The 22,156-nt window shown below is 40.2% G+C and overlaps 1 protein-coding gene across 9 annotated transcripts in view; it reads right to left on the reverse strand.

Annotated features, from left to right (window-relative positions):
• Positions 1 to 22,156, reverse strand: part of znf521 (zinc finger protein 521) — a 123,477-nt gene that overhangs the window by 86,974 nt on the left and 14,347 nt on the right. For 7 of the 9 annotated variants that reach the window (XM_015372518.1, XM_015372520.1, XM_015372527.1 and 4 more), the window contains one exon: positions 16,900 to 17,100. The exons of the other annotated variants lie outside the window; for them this stretch is intronic. In XM_015372518.1, coding sequence (XP_015228004.1) covers positions 16,900 to 17,100 — 201 coding nt within the window. The remainder of the gene's footprint in view (positions 1 to 16,899; positions 17,101 to 22,156) is intronic. 9 annotated transcript variants of the gene reach the window in all.

Genomic DNA, 22,156 nt, shown 5'->3' on the forward strand with positions numbered 1-22,156 from the left:
CATCCATCCATCCATCCATCCATCCATCCTCTGTCCTAGATGGGGTCGTGAGATGTGCTGCTGCCTATCTCCAGCTGTCAATGTCCATGAGGCTGGTTACAGCTTGGACAGGTTGCCAGTCCATCGCATGGCAACACAGAGAAAAACAGGACAAACAACCTCTCACGCACACACTCACACCTAAGAATTAGAGAATTTAGAGAGGCCAATAAACCTAACAGTCATATTTTTAGACTGTGGGAGGAAGCCGGAGTACCAAGAGAGAGGCGGGGTCTGTTTCAGTTCACTTCTTGCTAATCATTCCGCGAATGAGCAGCCACTATTCTTAACTAATCAGTGTTATTTTGTTTTCGCTTTGTGTTGTGGAAAAATCCTAAATCAGACAGTAAATCATTTACCAACTTCTTGGATAAAGATTAAATCCAAAATTTGATCTAAGCCATAGCCTAATTAAAAGACATGCACATCTGACTGCATCTACTGTCTCAGTCAGGAAACCTTTTTAGTTGTATTTTACCAGAACATTGTTCTGCTCTTCTAATAACAAGAAGCATCAACAAATATTTAAAGCATAGAGAAAATAAATATACTGAGATGATAATCTAATCTGTATTTCAGTAAAACTTGTGTTTCTTTCCAGAACTCATTGTGTCCATTATTTTCCTGACAATTCTCAAAATATATCGAGTGTTTGAGGGCGTAAGGTGAATGATTGATTTTTGTAAGCCTCTTTAACAAGTAGAAGAAGACATTCTGAGTCAGAAATACACCTTTTGAGGTGCGGTGAACTGTGAGTAGTAACAAACTTTAGCATTATATACAAAATTCCCAAATACTTTAATCTAGCTATAGATGCATCGCTTTAAATCAGCAGATTATTATTTTCAGATGTTATTTGGATGTCAGATGTTATTTGGTGGTAGACCAACTTTTGAAAAATATTTTCTCTATTTGTATGCTTAAATTAGCAGTAACATTTGTATCTAAGCCTTTTCCTTTATTCGGTTAAGTCTGATATTTTTATACCATGACTCCAATAAACAGACCATATTTGGGAAAATAACAACTGCACACATCATACATGAGTAAACCCCGTACATGTCACTTTAATAAGAAGTCTTGATTAGGATTCGGCAGACGTAGCATCCCACATGCACAGTCTCTGCTTTGCTAGGCTTCAGATAACCTTTATCCTATAGGGCTTAATTAATGTCAGCCAGTCGACTCTGCCTTTCAGAAGGAAACGACTTATTCTTCTGCCCTCATGAAGCCCAAATCCCTCTGTTTCACTGCTGAGGCCAACTGGCTTGTTTATCCCAACTACAGGTACTGCTTCCTATTAAGGCCAGCACTTGTTACAGGGAGGAGGTTGAATTATTTACCAACAGCATAGGGAAACGTGGATAGAGGGAATAAGAAGAGGCCTTTTATACATGGATGAGGATTTTATGTTGTTGTTTTATGAGTTTAAGAACATGGTAAGGTTAATTATCTATCAGTGTTTAAAAAAGGTACTGATTGCTGATGATTTGAATTTCCCAACACTCAGTAAAGATCATTTACCCCAAGAAATAATACGCTTTTATTCCCTGATGGGAAATATGTCACGCTGCTTCGTAGGAGGAGTTTTATCCACTTGGTCATGCGTAAATAGATGAATATGTTTTGTTAAATAGATACCAAGGGTTGCTTATGCACAGTCTTCACCCAGGGCAACTGGTTGCATTCTATCTGCATCTAGGGTTCTCTGTACAATACAACAAAACATACAGAAAACAAAAGGGAGCGCAGAGGGGGGAGAGAACGAACAGACAGACCAAACAATAAATCCAACCACAAGAGACAGAGTTTAACTTTGAGTGTGTGTGTGTGTTTGTGTGGAATCAGAACAGGAGACAGAAAGCAAGCGGAGGATGTGGGAGATGAAGACAAATGCAGAAGGGGAGAGAGACAGAGGGTGGCGGAGAAAAAGAAAGACAGAGGGAGAAATCAAATTTGCAAGAACATAACAAAAAGCTGTATCTTCGACAAAAGAGAACACACAAGGGTATTTGTCTAGCTGTCTGCACCAGCAGGATCCTCTGAAAGTTTATTAAACTAGAACCCTTCAAGAGGATGCAGAGAGTAGTAAACTATACTTCTGGGGAGGAAAAGAGAGAGGGAGAACTGGAATGAGGAAGGGGGGGTTGGTTGAAAAAAAAAATAGCTTTTCAGCCTCTGTCTTTCAGAAATTCTTTTATTTCAGCCATGCATTAAGTAACCTCCCCACTGAGTTCTGCTCTCCTTCCTGGTGTGGATAAAGCCGTCCCTCGGGGAAGCCGCTGGTAATTTCCAGCTTCGCCAGAAACTCAGGTATTAGAAAAGACCGCTCGGGGACCTGCCACAATATACCTTCACAATTTCATACGCTTTGAAAAAAAAAAAAAAAAGGAGCCTTTTCCCTCCCAGCCTACCCCCACCTTCCCTGTAAACCCCCTCGAGGGTCCCCAGTTCAAATTTCTGAAGTGCAGACAACGGGTGTGCGTGTGGGGGAGGAAAGGGTGGTGGGGGGGGACCCGTGGGACACAGCACCAGCAATAGAAAATCCACTGCATAGAGGAGAAAAAAGCATTTCCTCTCTGGTCTGGCAGGAGTGCCTTTTTTCCCCTGGCTCCCACCAGAGGCTTTTTACAAAACATGTGTTGCTGACATGTTGACAGATTGCTCAGTGAAGTGTTAGGCGCATGCACACGGCTGGCCATTTAGGGGGACATGGCTTCCTACCCAACATCCTCTACCTGAGGCACCATGTTTTATACATCATCCCCAAAAGAAAAAAGAGAACAATAAAAGGTACGGGAGTTGCTTCTTTTGTGAGGATAGCAGAATTTCGTAGAGCAGAGCGAGTCTGCGTAAAATGCTGCCGTAGCTAAACTGCGGTGATGGGTGGAGCGAAGGAAATATGAATACAGGGGGGTTGTTCCAAACTGGAAACAGAGAGATAAAGCATTGAGAGAAAGGAAATGCTGGAGGATGAATGTATAACATGCTTATGTTCACCAGGTGAGCTTGTCAAACCAATAAAAAAATCCCAAGACCCTCTCTATCTCCATCTCTTTCTGACCCCCCCCCCCCACAAATGTTAGTGGGAGGATGAAATCTGATCAAAGGCCAGCTTCAAGATCCAACTTCTGCTCCTATCAGGGTATCGACAGCACACGTCTTAATAGCCCTGCGGCTCAAAAAGTGCTGCCGTGGCAACAGGATGGAAATGGGGATCATAATGTATTCATGGTGCTAGCGACCTGGGGCTGCGGAGCACAGTCTCAAGGGACTGCACTTTACCCAGAGCCAGACGTGTCTGGGCAAAATCACTCCACACAAGACAGCAGCAGAATACTGAGGAGCCATGACAGGATGGAGGGAGGGCAGAAGAAAGAGAGTGTATTTGAAAATGATGATAAGAAACCCAAGATAGAGAATAGTTTGGAAAATGTCGAGTAAACAATGGAAGCCAATCTTTTCCAGAGGTAAAACTACTGCAGCTTGTGTTTCTTTAAACCATTGACACTTGTTATCATCTAAATGTAAATGGTAAGTTTAAGGGGCAGATCCGTTTTGTTTTGTTTTTTTAAGTCTGATTCTATGCAGCTGTTATTTGTTCATCTCTAAAGCTATGTTGGCAAATACTGATGTCTAGTTCAATTTATACAATCAGCTGGTCTCGGGTTCACTTAAAACAAGTCTATAAAGGTGCCATGCTTTATGGTTTTGAAGAAGTGGTGAATTACATTGGGAAACATTGACAGCCTGCGGTCAAGGTTAACAGCTAGAGATTCACAACATTGGGAAAACATGCAAGTGTGATACTACTGTAGATAATTCGCCATGACAATATTGTTTATGATTTACCCACAATTTTCCCACTTTCCTACTTGTTCTACATCATGATGTCTCACCAATTTAGAACCTAAGCCCCTAACTATATATAAAAACTATCCCTTTCAAGGTGAGGGGTAGAGTCTGGCCAAAACTAGTACTGGCTAGTAGAATTTGCATGCATTGTTTTTGAATATAATATATTCCAAAGTTTACATCAAAGAAGTTTTAGGGAATTGCAGAATTGCAATGAATGGCGTTGTCTATATGGTAAACAACTAGATGTCAGTATGCAGTACAAGAAAGACTTGCCAAATATGGCTTTGCTTTTAGTTATTTTACAATGCAAAAACCGGCTAGAATGGGCAAACAGAGAAGGATAAAAGCGTTGACAAGCTGTCTGGTATCCAACTGACCAAGTTAGATTTTTACCCTTTTGTACTGAGAGTTATATGTCATCTGTTACTATGTAGAAGGGAACTGCAGCTGCTAATAATCCTGTTTTATTCACAAGTGTGTGCCTTAACATACTTGGGAGATGCTATATTGTGAAACATACATTCTCTTTGTCCAAAGAACCATGCTGGTATTTTTTGCCTTAATCAAATCCCCCTTTTTACTGTCTTGAGCAGAGCTTTGTAAAGACTAGAAGAAAAGTTAGTGGTCTACTGCAGGACTGAGTTGAAACTCTAAGACAGAAAAGAAAATACGTGAGCTTTGAGTTGAGGGAAAAAACATCAAATGTGATTGTTAGAAAGAGGCTTGCTGGGATGAACGGTTCTACCTTGAAAAGCTTGATGTTGCTTGACCAGGTGGCTGATTGGGTCGGAAACAAATTGCTGAGGAAATTGGCCAAGATTATCGGGGCCACAAAAAGACATGGCCCTTTGGCCAGAGATGAGGATAGATAAATGGATGAATGAGTAAATGAGCAGAGGGATAGATAAGTTGAAGACTGATGTCACAGCTGAAAGATAGTAGATACCAACCATCCACCACAGCATCAAATAACAATGTTCTTCCCTTGAAAAATAGGAGCTTGCCATAGAGAAACAAATCTTTTTTACTGAAATGTAATGCACTTAGAGACTCCAGTGATCTCCCTATCTGCTTTGCAAACACACATGAATGCACAAAAAGACATACATGTTCACAATTTAATATAGACCTGCAAAAATGCTCACATGTGGAAACAAATAAACAAACAACCACAAAGCTATAGCCTGACCTGCTTTCCCTCAACAGGAGGGCAGCTACAACAGGCACCATGCCAGGTAAACATCCTCAAGCCTTGTGCACTCTCTGCAGAGGGTAAGGCTCAATGCTAGAAACACACTCTAAAATACAGGGAATAGCCAATTATGTTTAGGATGAAAAAAAAAACTACTTAAATTATGTTTTCTGTGTACATAGCCCTGTCAAATTTAAAGAAGAGAAACGCAACTTTTGCTGCATTTCATATCAAGGTTTCTTTGGTGAAAAGGAAGTCATAACGCCTTCCCCTAGAGGAGATGATTCAAATGCATGAAGTCTTCCAAAACGAGTGGATTCACCTGCAGACTGCAGTGTGTCCTTCTGCACTAACTATCCTCCACACGTAGCACACCCTCAGGCATCCAACCTAGGGCCACAGACAACTCCCCAGTCTGTCTTTCCTCCTTCCCTTTAGCTGACAGGTTCCTCAACTGCTAAGCTCCAACATGGACCTTTGTGTTTGTGATGACTAAACAGTGCAATCAAGGAAGGAGAAAGGGAAAGAAAGAAATGATGAAGGGGAGTAAAAGAAGGGATACGGGTAGAGAATAAGAGCTAAAGAGAGACAAGGACATCAACAACATGTTCTAACTAAGAGATGACCCCTGGCAATCCTGAGGCATCTGGTTTATCTGGCTGTCTGGGTAAGCCTTGCACACACCTAATGACTCCAGACCCGCCCATGTCCCATAGGTTTGTTTTATCCCTGATTAAAGATGGGGAATGACAATGGGTTGGTAAACAAAAATACTCCACATCCAAGAGTTTCTGTATAATGAAAATAGATTAATTGATAATATTGTCAAAGGTTGCAGAGAAGTTACATGACAAGTACCTTCAAAACATTCTATAGGTTTAAAACGCATAGTATTATTGGTAGATGATTTGTATGCATCACAAACTAGACCAACTTCAAGGCCAACTGCATCCATACTCCTAAACATACATGATAGGCGTAGCCAACGTGGAGATGAAGTTTGGACTTTGGCCTCACTTCTTCCCCTGATGTTGCATGGGATAGATCTCAATCTAGTCTGGCACAGATTAGTAATCATCTAGGGCCTTTATATTGATGGCAAGGCTAAGCTTGTTTGCATATTTACCGGACTCAGAGCCCAGTCGCCTGAGGTGAGAAGCAAATTACATTTCAGCTTAAACCTCCTGCCCCCTACACACACAACTCTATCACACTTTTTCAATTTCTATACCTTGCTTTCTCTGCTTTTTCTTTTCCCCAACCTTGTTTCTCTTAACATGCTGATCAGTCAACTTGCGGTAAGCATCCTTGCCTACCCTGGTAGCATCTTAGTAGTGGTCTCATTTGGATAACATCATCACAACGTAATCTTGTTGGAGAGAGCAATCAGTTTACTTTGGAATTAGGTATTCCGTTGGCGGACCAAGAGAGAGGGAAAGCTCACAGGGTTTAAAGGATGCAAACGAAAGCATGCTCTCCAGAATACAGTCCTGAGTCTGATTGGGTGATAACAACCCACACAAGCTCCATGTGAGAGTAATGAATGACCAATGGGAGGCCTGAATAATAATGCAATTGGATTAAAATCCAATCACAAGATGGTTTTGTCTGTTGACTTTGTTTGTGGGGTATGTTCGACAAACTAAATTCATGATGAGAAAGATGCATCATGCTTTGGCTGGGGGCACATAATGTTCTAATATAAAGATTATCACTCTGTTTACTTCACCACCATCTCTCTCTTAGCTGTCAGTCAGTCGCTCATGATGGATTTTGAGAATCTGACTCAAGTACTCATGCATCACATACTGTATGGAATGATTGTAATCATCAGAAGAGATGGTGAAAGCTGATCTTTGTTCTGCTAAAGTAAAGGTCTGTTTACATACTGCAGCATCTTCTAAGGTACTTTTAAATGGAGGAATTTATTTTTTAAGAATATTACATACAAATCAATCAAGCTGGCAAACTTAATAGCTTCTCAACATCCTGTGTCACTTGTTGAAGAGAAGTTGCTGATCCATTTGAATGATTCCTTCAGTATAACTGATCAGTTAAAGAGATTGTAGTTTAAATGGATTAGGTGGACTTTACATTTTAAGTGAGACTGTACCACCTACTGTCCACTGCTTTTAACATTAAAGGACATCTTTGTATTTCTTATAACACATAGCTTTATTGTCAGACCATTACATTCTGTAGCGACACATGATTTCCCCTTTGCCAAAGCACAGCCCAGTTGGTGGCCTTGGAGACCTGAAACGACACCCATCCTGCCCATAAAACTGAATTTATGAACACACCTTCCAGTCTGAAAATGGCAATTAATGCTAAGGAACAAATGGGTTTCTTTACATGATATCTGTCCTTGTGAGTTGCTGACTCTAGTTCCCTACATACTCAAGCAGAGGAGTGGTTGTTCTAAGGAGCCCCCATAGCAGTGGGCCCCCACCCAAACACCACCCTTTGGCCAACAAAAACAACCCCTGGGAGGGGTACAGGATAGGGGGAAATGTTGAGTCGGCGATAGTGTAACCCCAAAGCTTCCAAACCACTGTGGCAGGCAGGATGCCGTCACAGCTGGCTCTGCTTCTTCCTGTGGGCCTGCTCCACCGAACTAGGCCTGGGGGGAGACATAAACCTGTCGGACTGGTCACTCTTTCCACCACCCTCATCTCCTGCCTTTCTTTCCTCCCATTACTGGTGAGTTTGGCAAAACCTGTCTAAGGAAAAAGCCCTTTGGGGATCAATGTGCAGTATATTTCCACACAGACATTAACAAAATCCTTTGACCTTTTCATTAAGTATTATCAACAAAAATGGTTTAAAAGTCTGAATGTTTCTGCTAGGTGTCTGAAAATGTGCTTTGGCTGGTGAGCCTTTTATTATTAATTATTTTCTATTTATTTCTGGGGTAAATTATCATTCTTACTCCCAACTTGTCACATATGGCTTCTTGGGTAGGATGCATTTAATGGCATGTAGTAGGGGGCAGCAGGACAAAATAAAAGTGCTTTAGAAAACATTTTTAATTCAGGATATCATATGTTATCATAAAAAACAGAACAAAAATCCTATTTGTACATGTTTTCAATGTTGCATATATAGGTTAAAGCAAACAGTGATTATAATCATGAGCAATAAGTTTATAATATGTTTTGTATAAGAAATGGCTTTGATTTTGCTAGTCTATAAAAAAATACAAGAACGTCAGGTTTAAAAACTTAGAGGTCCTTCTTCAGAGTTCTGCTGCATCCCTGATTAATGCTCTCCTTGCAAAGTCTGCCAGTTTAGGTGGGCGGCCATGTCTTGAAATGTTAGCAGTAGGTTGTGCAGAACATTTTCTCTTTTGTGATGGAAGTTTGAACAGTCTGGCAGTTAAAGATAAATCTACAGAAAAGCGGCACCTTTGCATAAGCCACATGTTTTAGAGCGTGAAAAAAAGTAGGCCTAGTGGCTTACTCTGGAAAATATTGTACTTTATATAAATCAAGGCCACAAAGTTCCAATTTTATTTTTTAGAAGAAAAAAAATCACCATGACAATTTGTAAGTATAATATAGCAACATTCTGAGATCTTAACTTCTTTAGATGTTTAATTTAAATTAAAGGTGATAAGCTAGCAAGATTTGGCTGTTATCCAATGCTATCTGGATAAAAACTACCAATGAAGGAGATTAAAACATTTTGAACTGGGTATAATCCAAATTTCTGACATACAACAAATTTGCATCTTTTGACAAATCATCATAAAATTACAATCTAAAACATTTGCGTATGTTTATATTTGACACAAACCTTTTGAAGATCAATGCCAATGTAAAACAGAATTTCTGCAGATTGACTCGGCATCACAATATCAACTAAAAACAACAGATAAGTATTTTTTGTCCACAAAGTTTTTCAAATACATATTTTGCCTTCTCTTTGTCTGTAGATATGTTTCTCTGTATTAGCTTCATTATTATTCTTGTGAGGAATCCTATGTGTAAAAGAGGAAAAAAGAAAATCATTTAAATTCTGGGGGCCCAGAGGCGAGTGTGCAAAGCCCAGAGGAAAGATCCAAGCTCACTCTCCATGCCTTTCCACTAGCTGCCTACCTGGTAAACATCTCCGCAAGCTCCATCCTTTCAAAATCACAAAACAGGTCAACCGGCGCCTATGTACTTCAGATGGATAAAAAAAATTTTGTTGTCCTGTTCTTTTCCCTCTTTTGCATTATAGTCTTCTAAGCCACTTCACACAACCTATGTAGCATTAATGATGCTGTAAATAAAATGCTGCTGGTCAGTCACTGGATTTGCCTGGCAGGCTTTCGAATAGATAAGCCCACAGCTGGCCTTATCTACCTCCCACAGCCCCACCCCACAGTGCTGAGCTGTAGAGACACTACCAGTCAACTCACCACTGACTAATTACTACCTTTGCTTTTCATACAAAGCAGGTCTAGGCTCTTTGCTTCTGCATAGACTGGTTCCCTTCTACCTACAGTACATCGGAACCCGATGCAGTTTACCAATATTTTTTTCGGGTTCTTGTCCAAATCAGCAGTAGTTTACGTTGAAAGGGCTAACCTGCTACAACTGATCGAGGGTGATCGGGTTAACCTTTGAGGTACCTTTCATGCGTTTCCATCTGGAAAAACACTCCCTTCCGTTATCCCTTATTTCTTGGTTAGAGCTTGAGCCAATTGTGAGCGGGAGTAGGTTCAAGTCTCATAGCTTTAGCAGTGCAGCCAAAGTCACTTGTGTTACAGAGGGAGGGAGCGGTTTCTTTTATTCAATTGTTTTCCACTTCCAAGAGCGTGTGCCAAGGGGGAGGAAAGCGCCGGCTTAACACGCTCTGCAATTCTACACGGCCAGACGCAGTCCTATTAAGATTTAATGTGCCATTCTCCTGCTTGTGCCGCTGAAAAAGACTTGCAGGCTGAGGAAGACAGTGAACAAAGAGAGAGCCGAGCAAGGGCCAGGGAGAGATAGAGAGCATGAGACATGAAGAAAACGGCTCCGTGTGCCGGTCATTGTCATACCACTGGTCAGCATTTTGAAAGGTATGCCAAATAGGGGGTGGGGTAATAATAGTGACCCTGATACAGGATTTTTACCCACTGAGGGCAGCTCTGGCTGAGGACATGGAATTATCTCTGTTTTGTCCACACATCCTCCCTGCTATTGTGGCTACCTACTTAAGAAAGAGGTCAACCGGAGGAAGTCCCAGCATGTGTTGGGTCTCCCGTGTGACAAATTATGTGTCATCCTAAATGCAACCAGCAAACATACAGGTGCTGTGATCTGTACTCTGTGATATTTGTGTGTCTGCACATGTTGGCATGCCTACACCATTTACTGATTAAACAAGAATACATGTGAGAAAGACAAACTTTCTTAGATGAGGTGGATGGTAGAGTGAGAAAGAGTTGGTTACTTTTTTCATTTATACTTTAAAAACTTTTCTTTTCCTATTTTGGAAATACAACCCAAGTCTGACAAAGACCAATAAATACTTTATATAGTGCATAATGCGTGCTATGTGAAGCATCGGGGGATGAGAAAGAGGGCATCCTCGTGAGGGCATATGCTTTGAATTCCTAATGACACTCCTGTTAACGTAACTGGCAGTGTTGCAACAGGGAACACACAAGGAGAATATACCATGCAGTCAAACATCTACTTTAATACTACCTTACTCTCTCTGTTCTTCTTCTTACCCTTAATATACCTTCATACCTATTTTTCTTACCCTCCAACAACACAAACACACAAATACATAGACAGAGAAAAAAAACAACTTGAGCCCAATTGTGAGAGCTCACTCTAGCATGAGGTCTCTTTTCAGTGGCTGCGTTGTGCCAGAAGTAGCTATTCTCCCTTGACCGCCTCTCCTCCTTTCAAAGCCTTGTAATCAGTGTGCGCTGCTCTTTGTACTGGGATGTCGCAAGACGCCTCGGCAAAAACACAGCAGAATTTCTGATGAACGGCAGCGGCAGCTTAGAATTCGGCTAATCAGGTCTTACTCGTGTCGCTTTCCTCTTATGTGAGCCCTTTTGAAGCAAATAAAGTTGACACACTTTGGCACATACTTCTTGACAGCCGCAAAGCAGTTGTTGGATCAATATGCAAAGTTTGAAGATGGATAGAAACAACCAATAAAAGCCTGTTGGAAACAGTACAAAATCTACTGAAAAAAAAGTTGTTCATAGCTGAGGCTATTGCTTAACATTTCCATGGTATTGACCAAAATACAGGATGCAAATTATCCCAAAACTTAAAGCTAATCTTTCGTGATTAAAATAGATCCAGGACAATGTACAGCACTGATGTTGTCTTTATTTTTTCAGTAAGTAAGCTACATTTAAAACACATTTAAAAGCAATTACACAAATAACTACAAAATGAAGATTTTAAATAGTACATTTTTTTGACAAAAACATACCCAAATTACGCCAAACCAGTTTGAAAAGTTGTCAAAAGATTAACTGTCATTGACCACATATTTTTTTTTAAAGCTGAGTTTGTTTCATTAGCCACACTCTGGTCTTACTTAATTAAAACCCAATTGAGACTTTGCTGTAGACTTAAAGACCTAAAAAAGGAATACATTATGTCCTGAACAAAGGTCAAGATAGTGATATCTATCAGTTTTTGAAGGATAAAAATGTTATTTCTAAGGCTGTAGGACTACAGCAAACAATAGTCATAACCTATAAATCCAAATAAGATATTAGTCAGACATCATTGACTGACCGAAAAAAAAAACTTCAGCTACATTTCTTCTAAGAGACATAAAAAAGATATTGTTTTATTGTTGTTTACTTAAAGTTGGGACAGACCAAACCAATAGCCTGACCCTTGACAGATCATTCAGACTAAGAGACTGCTTAAAACAATGCTTTTAATAGTTGAACAGAACTCCTGCATAGTTATGTGAAAAAATAATTCTGTTACTGTCAGCCAAAGTTGTGGAACTGATAGATTTAGGGGCTAATTCCTTGCCCATATTGAGCCAGGATGGTTAGGATTGCTTTTTTGCCCATAATAAATAATGATTTTAAAACTGATTTACTTATAACGTTTTTCTCAAATAATAATCATTTGAAAAATCTGAGAAATGATAAAAATGGAAGGACTATATCCACTAGACACATACTTTGAAAAACACAGTGTGTATTTCCCCAATGCAGTGGAAGACTTTGTCTGTATCTGAACTTTTCCAATCAAATCAGCATCTTCAGCGTTGCGCGGGCTTTTATTGTTTCTCACTGAGAATTAGTGTTTTATTTGTATTTTCTCATAAATCTGAAAGTGTTTTCATATTGAAGTTGAGAGCACTCTGCATCGTCTACAAGGATGCGGAAAGGGGAAATCTGCATAATATAAATCCATATATGGCCCAGTTATCTGTCTTCTCTTTTTTTTTCTCTCTCACACCCTCTCTGATTGATTCCTTTATCTGAAGGAAGCAGAAGACATGCTCTGTTTGCTCACACAGTGGCCGGCAGGAAAACAGAGAAAGACACTTATTAAAAAGGTCATCTCACAGAGGGTTAAAATAGCAGGGCAAGGATCTCTCTTGGGGGTGAGGGGTGGGGGCATGCCCCTCCTCAAGTGAAGGACACAAGAAAAGGTGTTGCTCAGGGGAACTGGACCCGTAATGAAAGAATAGCCACCAGGCTGACAGCCGGTGTGTGGGCTCGGCTATTCAAATACCATCGGAGAGACGGGATTGGAGAAATGATGCCGAAAATGTAATCTTTTGAAATAAACTTTGAGCAAGGGGTATTCTTTTTATTTACAGTGTGGGCTTGCTAATAAACACGTGGAAATGAGACAAGGTGAGGGGGTCTGAGGGTAGGCTGCATTGAATACAGCTGCAATCTCATATCTGCTAAATGAACATATCTTGCACCAATGGAGAGCAAAAGTCAAAATACAGATACTTCTCCTCTTTCTTTGTGGAGGATCTGTAACAATATGAGGGAGAGCTGAGATAAAGTATTTGTGAATTGTTTTTGGAAAGGCCTGTGGAATAGCTGTGCCTCCAGCCTCCTGTCTCCTCCCTAGGGCAGCCTAAAGCCCTGTCGGCAGGATGCTGATCCCCACACGGAAACCTGATCTGCAGCCATCCTGGAGCCTGAGGAAAACTCCCCACCCCCAGCTCCACAAACTCCCCCCTTGCTTCTGCCCCAGTGTTAAAGGGGTGCTCTAGGGGAACATTCTTCAAGCCCTGCCCCAGCCAGCTTCCACTTTCTCAACTCTCTGGAGGAGCATTCTTCCAGCCCTGCCTTAGCCTTCACTGGGATCTCCTGGGGAGCATTCCTGAAGCCCTGCCCCAGCCCAAGACGGGCTCCCTGGGGATGCATTCCTGCAGCACTTTCTCTCCCTGTTTCCCTCTCCCCCATCTCCCTCTTCCTCCCTTGCTCCCTTTCTCATGCTCTTGCCTTCCTCTGCAGTCCAGCATTAGTACGATCAATACCACCGATCGCATCGGGGACACCAGGCAATCCATACCCATGCGCTCCCTTAGCGCACTGCAGTGGTCACAGCTTAAGTGCATGGAAAGGTGTTACACCTCTGCTAGATGGAGGGAGAGACAATGGCTGCCATTGATCGAGGTTGCATGTAACATCTTTCTCTGTCTTTCTATTCATCGGGCGTGGTCAACTAGCCGTTTTGACTTTATAGCTTGTTTTGTCTCACAGATGTATGTTCCATTGTCTTTATTTTCATTTTTATTATAATGATTGCTTCACAAATCCTGTAAGAAAACCTGCAAATGTGATAAAAAAAAAAGAAATATCAATTTTTTCAACTATTTGTTATATAAAAATGAAGCCTAGGAGTGAACTGTAAAAAGACAAAGAGGCCAGAAAATGTCTGCATATATTGTCTTGTGTGATTCTAGTAACACTCTGTAGGACAGAGTTCTGTCAGCATACAAATCTTGAATGAAATTGAAAATGTGGATTGGTTCCAGTCGAGCTCTGCAATTTGTAAACCACAAAAAAAAAAAAAAAAAAAAATTATACAAAACTGAAAGTTTAGCAGGTGCTGCCAGTTGATTAGAAAATGGTTCTAATAAAGCATCCATCTGTGAGCAGAGGCTCGATGTAAGGCTGATTAATTGGTCATGGATGTCTACATAATGCCACGTAGGAAATCTTTCAATATTCCTGAGAACACACAAACAAGCATGTACACGCACCAACATTCTAAGTACTTAGTATGCCATCTAGAAGTTTCCTTTTTCCCGCTGCGTTTGAATACTAATAGAGTGTTTCTGCACAATCACAATACCCTAATGGCAATTAGATTCTTTTGTTTAGTTTCCACAGGGGCCCTTATCCAAACAATTTCTTTTCTCCTATCATTGAGCAATTAAGAGTTATTTTTCTGTTAGATTGACATTTACAAAAGATTGGGCTTAATTATGGAAAAAAATATTACTGAGTCAGTATGACCATTGTTGAATATTGCAGTTTACAAAAGACTTTTATTTTTCCTGCTATGTGGAATCTTTTGTTTTCCTTTTAAAAGTATTCATGCATTATTGACCTTTTGTCCCGCTACAAACACATTTCTCTGGATTTCTCTGGAAATTACAACAAGGCGAAGTACTGCTTAGTTGCAAAGTGGAAGAAAAAAAAATATACATGGATTTCACCTTATTTATTGCTTTATAGAGCTGACTACCTGTTTAGGGATACTGAAAAGATAATGTCTTTTGAAGCAAATACAGGTTCTCTTCCTGGTTTGTCGAGTAATTAATTGGATCCACGTTTTTTTTTAAAACCTCTTCTTCTCAAATTAAAGGCATCCACATAGCTGTGTAGCAACAGTGTGTTTAAGGTGTTAAGCAAAGTTAAAGTGTTTTCTATATAGGAAAAAAAAGTTAAACTTTTTTCTTGTCTGACCAGAGTCTTTTACATTTATCCCCCACATGGCAGAAAAGTGCATGCTAGAGTTTTTCCTTTTTTGCCTCTCTTCCATAAAGGTCAGCTTTGTAAAGTGCATAACAAATAATTGTTGTCTCAACAGATTCTCCCACTTAGCTCCTCCATGAGCCTCTTCGTTTCTTCTGTAGCTTTTGTTTCTGTACTGAAATTAAACTATGCACAGTTGGACTCTTATTTACTAGTTAAGCAATTGTTTTGCTAAGACTCTATTCAGGAGTATTACAGGAAAGGCAAATTCAAACAAGACTACATACCGTAGTTGTTGTTTTTTTTAAATATAGTATTTGAAAACCATGTATCCATTTTATCCCAACTCCCAATTATTTGCTATATTGTTTTTCTCTATTACATAAAATGCCAATGAGATACGTTGACGATTGTGGTTGCGGCCTGTTAAAAAACTAAAATTAAAGGGGTACTTTCACAAGGTCTCAAGGACAGACAGGCTGTTGAGACAGTAGCAGGGGCCTGACATAAACTGAAACACAGACAGCTGAAGGGGAGGCACCCATTAAAATGTTTCAAACCAGTTAATTTTTAAGTTTAAATCAAGCATATTGCAAAAAAAATAGAAAGCATTTTGAATTTCATACATATGAACTTGAACTGAAGCAATAGACAGGCCTGCTGGTAAAGATGCTGAGTCATCCAGGAAAAAGTACTTCCAAGGAAGGAATAAAGACAAAGACATAGGAATTTAGCTTTCATTGTGGAAAACAATTGATCCTTCCTCTGAATGGTTTTCTTAAATTAAGATGAATCAATCTTTAATCAAGATGGAGAAGTTTCAGGTTTTTCAGCAGTTTAGGGGGTCCTTTGAAGAGAGTCCTTTGAATAAAGTCTTCAACCAAAAAAAAAGAACGCCAGTTCTTTTGTTTTTTGGTAATGAGCAAACATGCTTTTATGCTCTAAAGAACACAACTATTAGTTTAACACATACTCTAAAATGAACACCCTCAAACACTGGACTTGTGTCTTCAAGATGATGGAAAATCTTCGTAATGCTCTTGGGATGTCAAACCTATAATTTGTGGTCGGCTGACTGTGGACTGCAAAATGTGAAACCAAACTGAGCATGAATGTAAACAGAAGACAGACTAAGCAAGGGTTCTCAAAAAGGACCCTCAAGTTTTTGTTAACCAACCTGTAGAAGTTTATAGGGTGTATCCAACTTCAAATAATCATATCCTGGCTTGTGTTGCCACTTTGAACGTGCCTCAGATGCCATTTCTCAATCTAGGCCCATCAGGATGTGTAAAAGAGGACAGCAGGTCCAGGAGAAGCACATGAAAACCTTCAGTTCACATCATTAGTTCTGTCTGCCACCTTGTCAGTGTATTTTAGTCCTATTCATCCATCAACAGGTCAATGACATAGTCTGCCGATGTCATCCTTCTCCTTCAGTCCCACAAGGTATCACTACTGCAGCATATTAGCACTGGGACCGGCTGGGGGACTTTCCTACAGGGAGGTTGTGTTCTCAGCTGATAATCTGGACCAAGCAACTCCAGGTCACTAACAGATATTGTTAGAAGAGATATGTATGTGCAATAAAACAAGCAAGGGTATGGCTCTGATTATAAATACTCATAGTACAAGGATGAACAGAGGCCTTTTTGTGCACCAGGTCCTAGCTTGTAGGGTGTATATAAATAGTACCATACGTGTATGAGGCCTATGTTGCTGGATATTTACCAGAAAAACTAGAAAATCTGGTGTTGTGCTCCCCTTGTTGTAGTGTACTAACACACATAGCTTGGCATATTCTCTATTGAAGGCACAGGCAGTAAGAGTGGGAGTGGGAGATGAGCTGAGTGGCAGAGAGGATGGGAGGCTCAGTGGGCTGAACGTTGTTTACCTGTCAGCTGGCATTGATTAATCTTGTGTTCGGTGAGATCGCTCAGCGACTCGAACACCTGCCGGCAGCTGTCGCAGCTGTGCAGCGCAGGCTCCTCGTCCTCCTCTTCTCCCTCCTCTCCTTCCTCTGGAGAGAGCAGTCTCTTCCTCAGATGCCCGGCCTCACCATCCTCCGCCACCCTCTCGAGGGCGCACTCTGGATCTGCAGAGCCACAGGAAATGACAGTACCACATAGTCAGAAGGGTGACCCGCGTGGTGAGGTACTACAGTTTCCTCGGGGTGACGATAAAATGGATTTCTAGACTCTGGATTTAATAAAAACAATAATAAAAGCTGTAATAAAAATGCAGGTTCAATTTGGACCTCTGTAACTCAACCACTCGTGCCATAACAGAAGTTGTGGGAAGATGGGGTTAGAAAAATACAAGCAGAAAAAGGTGGAGCACACTCATTTCAAACACACAAACACACACTCTTGTTATTAGAAATGGTTTTACGTTGTGTTTGCCCTGCTTCACCCAAGCAAAACTTTAGTATATGAAACTAGACTGATGGGAATATGTGTAGTTAATAAATCTGGGATTGCAGTTTTTGGCTGGACCAAAAGAAATATGAAATTTCACCAAGCGTGTGCTGAACTGCTTCATTCAGCATTTATCAAAAAAGACAGACAAAGCCAGGGCTGTAGATACAAGGAGCACAGCTTGGTTTGAAAAAATGCAGAAACCGAGATTGTTGTGCATTAGATTGTCGTCACAACACACTTGCTTAAATTATTCAGCCTTGCTCACAGGCAGCCGCGGGTCGTGCACATCAATATTCTTCAATCCATCTGCAGTTTTGTCTCTTGTTGTCTTTGTGCCGCAGCAATGCCAAGGGTGGGCCACTGACTACCTTAAGCCAAAACCAGCAACCATCTTTCAAATTACTCACAAAAAATCTCTTGTTCTCACTATAACGCAGAAAAATCTAGGTGTTAATCTGATTAAAAGACAGTGCTTTCACCCAAGCAACGTTGACCTGAGGTTATGTTTTGTCGAGCAGAAGAACCTTTGCACTTAACCAGCAGCCATTTTAAGCCACACTGATGAAAGTGTTCTTCAGCTTGTCTGGCAACTCTGCAGGGGAACATTAGGTGAAAGCCTTTTTTTTTTTTTTCATTCAGCGAACCGTTAACAGCACCTGAGGGCAAAGAGCGCATGGCACCGACATGCACAGGTGTGGGTGTTCATATATTGGGTTGTATAGCAGCCATTTTAAGACCTCCTTCTCTTCTAATATGAAATTCCTTTAGGAAAGGCGTTCCAGAACTCATTGAGGCCACCCAGGATTTTTCCTTTCCCCCCACTTGCGCCAAGTATTGATGTAACATCACACCCTCCATTGTCCTTCCCTCTTGGCGACGGAGGCTCTCGGAACATGCCCTCTAAAAATATCAGCGCCGTGGTCCCAGGTGGGATGATGCAGAACAGAACAGAAGGTGTTTCAAGAAAATGAAAATCCCAACCCAATCCTCACAGGCGCAGGCCTTTCTTGCTCTTGGGGAAACACTTCTGACTGAGGCCAAAAGCCACACAATATAGACTTATGATTCATCCACACATGCAGACGTTGAATTTGTACCATAAACTAAAAACTAAATACATTTTTCCCATCATTTCAATTATTAATTCCTCACTTTTTTAATATTCTATCCTTATCCAGGGAAATCTACCAATAACTACATTAAGGCGTTTATCCTTTACAGAATCTTCAAATTAATACCACAAACTATATCATTTTATGTGATTGATTGACAAATACAGCACATAATTCTAAAGTGAAACTAAAATTGTGCTTATTTTTCTTGCAGATCTATAAAGAAAGGAGTGATTGGTAAATATATTTTGAAAAAAATAAAAATCTTGTTCGCTAGAACTTTAGTTGCTATTTTGGGTGACGTATTAACAAGTTTTGCACTCGAGAAGCTAAAATACTTGCACAAAAGCCTAAAGACTTTAAAGGTATAGTGGAGGATGTTCTTTTCTGGGTGGATCATCAAAATAAGCGGTACTCCTAATTGTCAATCATTCTGGTGATATGTTTACATAAGGCGTTCCTACGTGCTTGTCCACATTATCACTTATCGTGTACAAATAGCGAATCTTCTTTTCAAAAGTAAGCTTGTAAGAGCTATGTAGACAGCAACTTAAACAGAGCGTGCACAAGGAGAAATTGACTCGCGCATGCTCTTGCACGTGTTTAATAGGCGTTCCCTCTCGAGAATGGGTACATGGTTGTTCATATGCAAATTCTTTGGAGAGGGCGGGTCTACTCAAAAATTCGCAAAAATTCTCCACTAAACCTTTAACAGCAAGACTGAATGTTTATTGCTTGTGAAGAGCAATTTTCTAGTCTTTTTCCAGGCTATTGCCTGAATATTGGGCTGGAGTTTGATTGGACCATTTCAATATATAAATATGCTTTGATGTAAATGACCTGATAGTTGTAAGATTAGTTGTTTTTGCCCTGTTGGAAGGTAACTTCTCACTTCTTGTACTCCTATGGAGATTCTTGAAGAATAGTTTTTTGGAGCCCATGGCTAGCTGTGTTAACCATCTCTGGAATGCCTCTTAGTAGCTCCTCAAGCATTACCTTTGGACTACTTGAGTGCTTAATGCTTTCCTTTTCTGGCTTGTCAGGTTAGGTTAAATGCTTTGATCTATTTAGATCTGAAGTTGTCCTATGCTTGTTCCAATTTTGGGTTATTAATTGAAAATTACCCTCTTGAGATGTTCAAAGTTTAAGATATTGTTAACAACTACATCCTGCTTTAAACTTCTCCAGAAAGTTACTTTCTTCCTCTCCAAGCTCAGGTGTATTTACTAATTAGGGAACCCCTGCGGGTAAATAGTTGTACTTGATTGTAATAAAGGATATCAAACTAAAGGGGCTGATTTCCAATTGAGCGCCATACTTTAAATTGCGGTTTGTAAGGATTACTTATAATCTTTAATATTTTCTTTCCACTTCTCAATTATGTGCTACTTTGTGTTGGTCTGCTTCTAATAACATATTAAAATTATTATAGCAGAATGAACATTTACTTAATATACTCATAATTTTGAAACAGCAAAAGCTGTTTGATTATTAGTTAGTAAAATTGAATTAAGGGAGCTTCATAAATATATCACCAAAACACAGAAAAATCACAAGGCATGTCTGATCTTCCTTTCCTTAAGGTGATAAGTATCAGATGTAGCTTCCACTGAATCCAGGTTGATAGACAAAGCAGTGACCTCCAGGAGCAGATGGAAGTCTAAACTCCAACATGCAAGGAACTGGTGGTGAGTTTGTTAGGAAACCAGGAGCTGATTTTGCGTGTGTTTGTTTGTCTGGGCTGGGGGCGGGGGATGAGGTTACAGGGCAAGGTCACGTCCAACCCAGGGATTAAAGAACCACATCAATACTGAGGTTCCTGTGCCTCTGGGCCTCATACAGTAATCCATCAGATCAGGACATCCTCTTCTACCTGTCTCTGCAGGCTGGACAGCCGATCAATACCGGTATGCTTGGAATGGCTGACAATCGCATGCGGAATACTGGGGGAAGATGTGCAACATTTAAAGTTGTTTTTCAACAGACCCTGACGTCTGTGTTAATTTTGATCATCAAAATTGTATAATTGGTGCAGAAGGACCAGAAAAAGGGCATATGAAGCAGCTCAAAGAAGGATCGTAGCTGTAAGTGAGAAATAATTAATATGGGGGTAGGGTGCCAGGGTCACAAGGGGATAATGAAGATCTCACCAAAAAAGATTTCTTTAGATGAATCTCCGATCTTTACCCAACTAAAAGCACATTAATCCTGGACATATAAAATGTGGGGATCTGAATGATTATTGACATCTTTACAGCCGTGTAATATCGCACTGAGTCCAAAGTCTATCAATCATGTGCACACTTGTGGTGCCTGGTGACATTTATCATGCCACAACTTTCATCTTTGAGACTTGAGAAGTCTCTTGGACCCCCCATCCTTATATTATTGAATATTTCTGCTGTTAAATATTTATAACCTTTTAATTGATATTCTCTTTTCTGCTCCATTAGCTCTACTGGGGATCTTTGGTCCCTGGCAGAGAAGCTCCACCACTGTCTGGCCCACACACTGAGACAGGTGGAGACACTGACCACAGGGAAAGAGGACGAATATAAATGCATAGGAGCAGAGTGGAAGAAAACAAAATAAAGCAATAAAATGAGTAGGGATGGGATGATTATTTGTATGAAGTTACAGAAAGGTTTAAAATGAAACAGAGTGACTGGAAACTTCTCTAGCTGTAAAGAGAATAAAGGCCTACCTTTTCCCCCATTGATTGCTACACACTGCCAGTAAGCTGGCTGAAAATAGATTCCTATACTTCCCCTTCAACTTAAATACAAATATTTCTACCTAAAAAAACATAATGTGAAAAGCAACAAAGTGTGACATTTCATTCCTAGGAAGGTAGAGTGCTAAAAAAAAAACTGTTGGCTATTAAGAAACTAACTTCAACACCGTAAGAAAATATACAATAATGTGTTTTGAAAAAAAAAAAAAGAAACAAAAAGCTGCAAATTAATTGAAAACCATGACTAAATATAGCTGCTTTGACTAAGTAGCAATAGTACTAGAAGTAGAAGAAGTAATAGTATCAGAAGTAGTTACAAAAGAAGTGATTTATTTATTTTAAATAAGTTTAAACAAAAAAAAGCATGTAAACATCATAAAAATCAATTGAGGAATATGATTGATATTAACACTACACAGAAAAAAAAATGCCTCTCTCTCTCTCTCTCTCTCTCTGTGTCTCTCTCTCTCTCTCTCTCTCTCTCTCTCTCTCTGTGTCTCTCTCTCTCTCTCTCTCTCTCTGTGTGTCTCTCTCTCTCTCTCTGTGTCTCTCTCTCTCCCTCTCTCTCTCATATAAGCCACTAGTGTTGGCCTAGTGGCTTAGAGCAATGTGCTTGTGCTCAGAGAAGGTTGCAAGTACTCGGTCTGATCCCCACAGCCTCCACCCTGGGTTCCTGAGCAAGACCCTTCACCCCCACACTGCTCCCCTGGAGCCGCACAGTGGCATCCCACTGCTCCCCAGGGGGATAGGTTAAATGCACAGATAAATTTCTCCAATGTGAGATCAATAAAGTTCAATTTTATTATTATTATTATTACATAGGAGCATATTATATATATATATATATATATATATATATATATATATATATATATATATATATAT

Source organism: Cyprinodon variegatus, unplaced genomic scaffold, assembly GCF_000732505.1.
Source record: "Cyprinodon variegatus isolate N-32 unplaced genomic scaffold, C_variegatus-1.0 Scaffold73, whole genome shotgun sequence".
Classification (NCBI taxonomy): domain Eukaryota; kingdom Metazoa; phylum Chordata; class Actinopteri; order Cyprinodontiformes; family Cyprinodontidae; genus Cyprinodon; species Cyprinodon variegatus.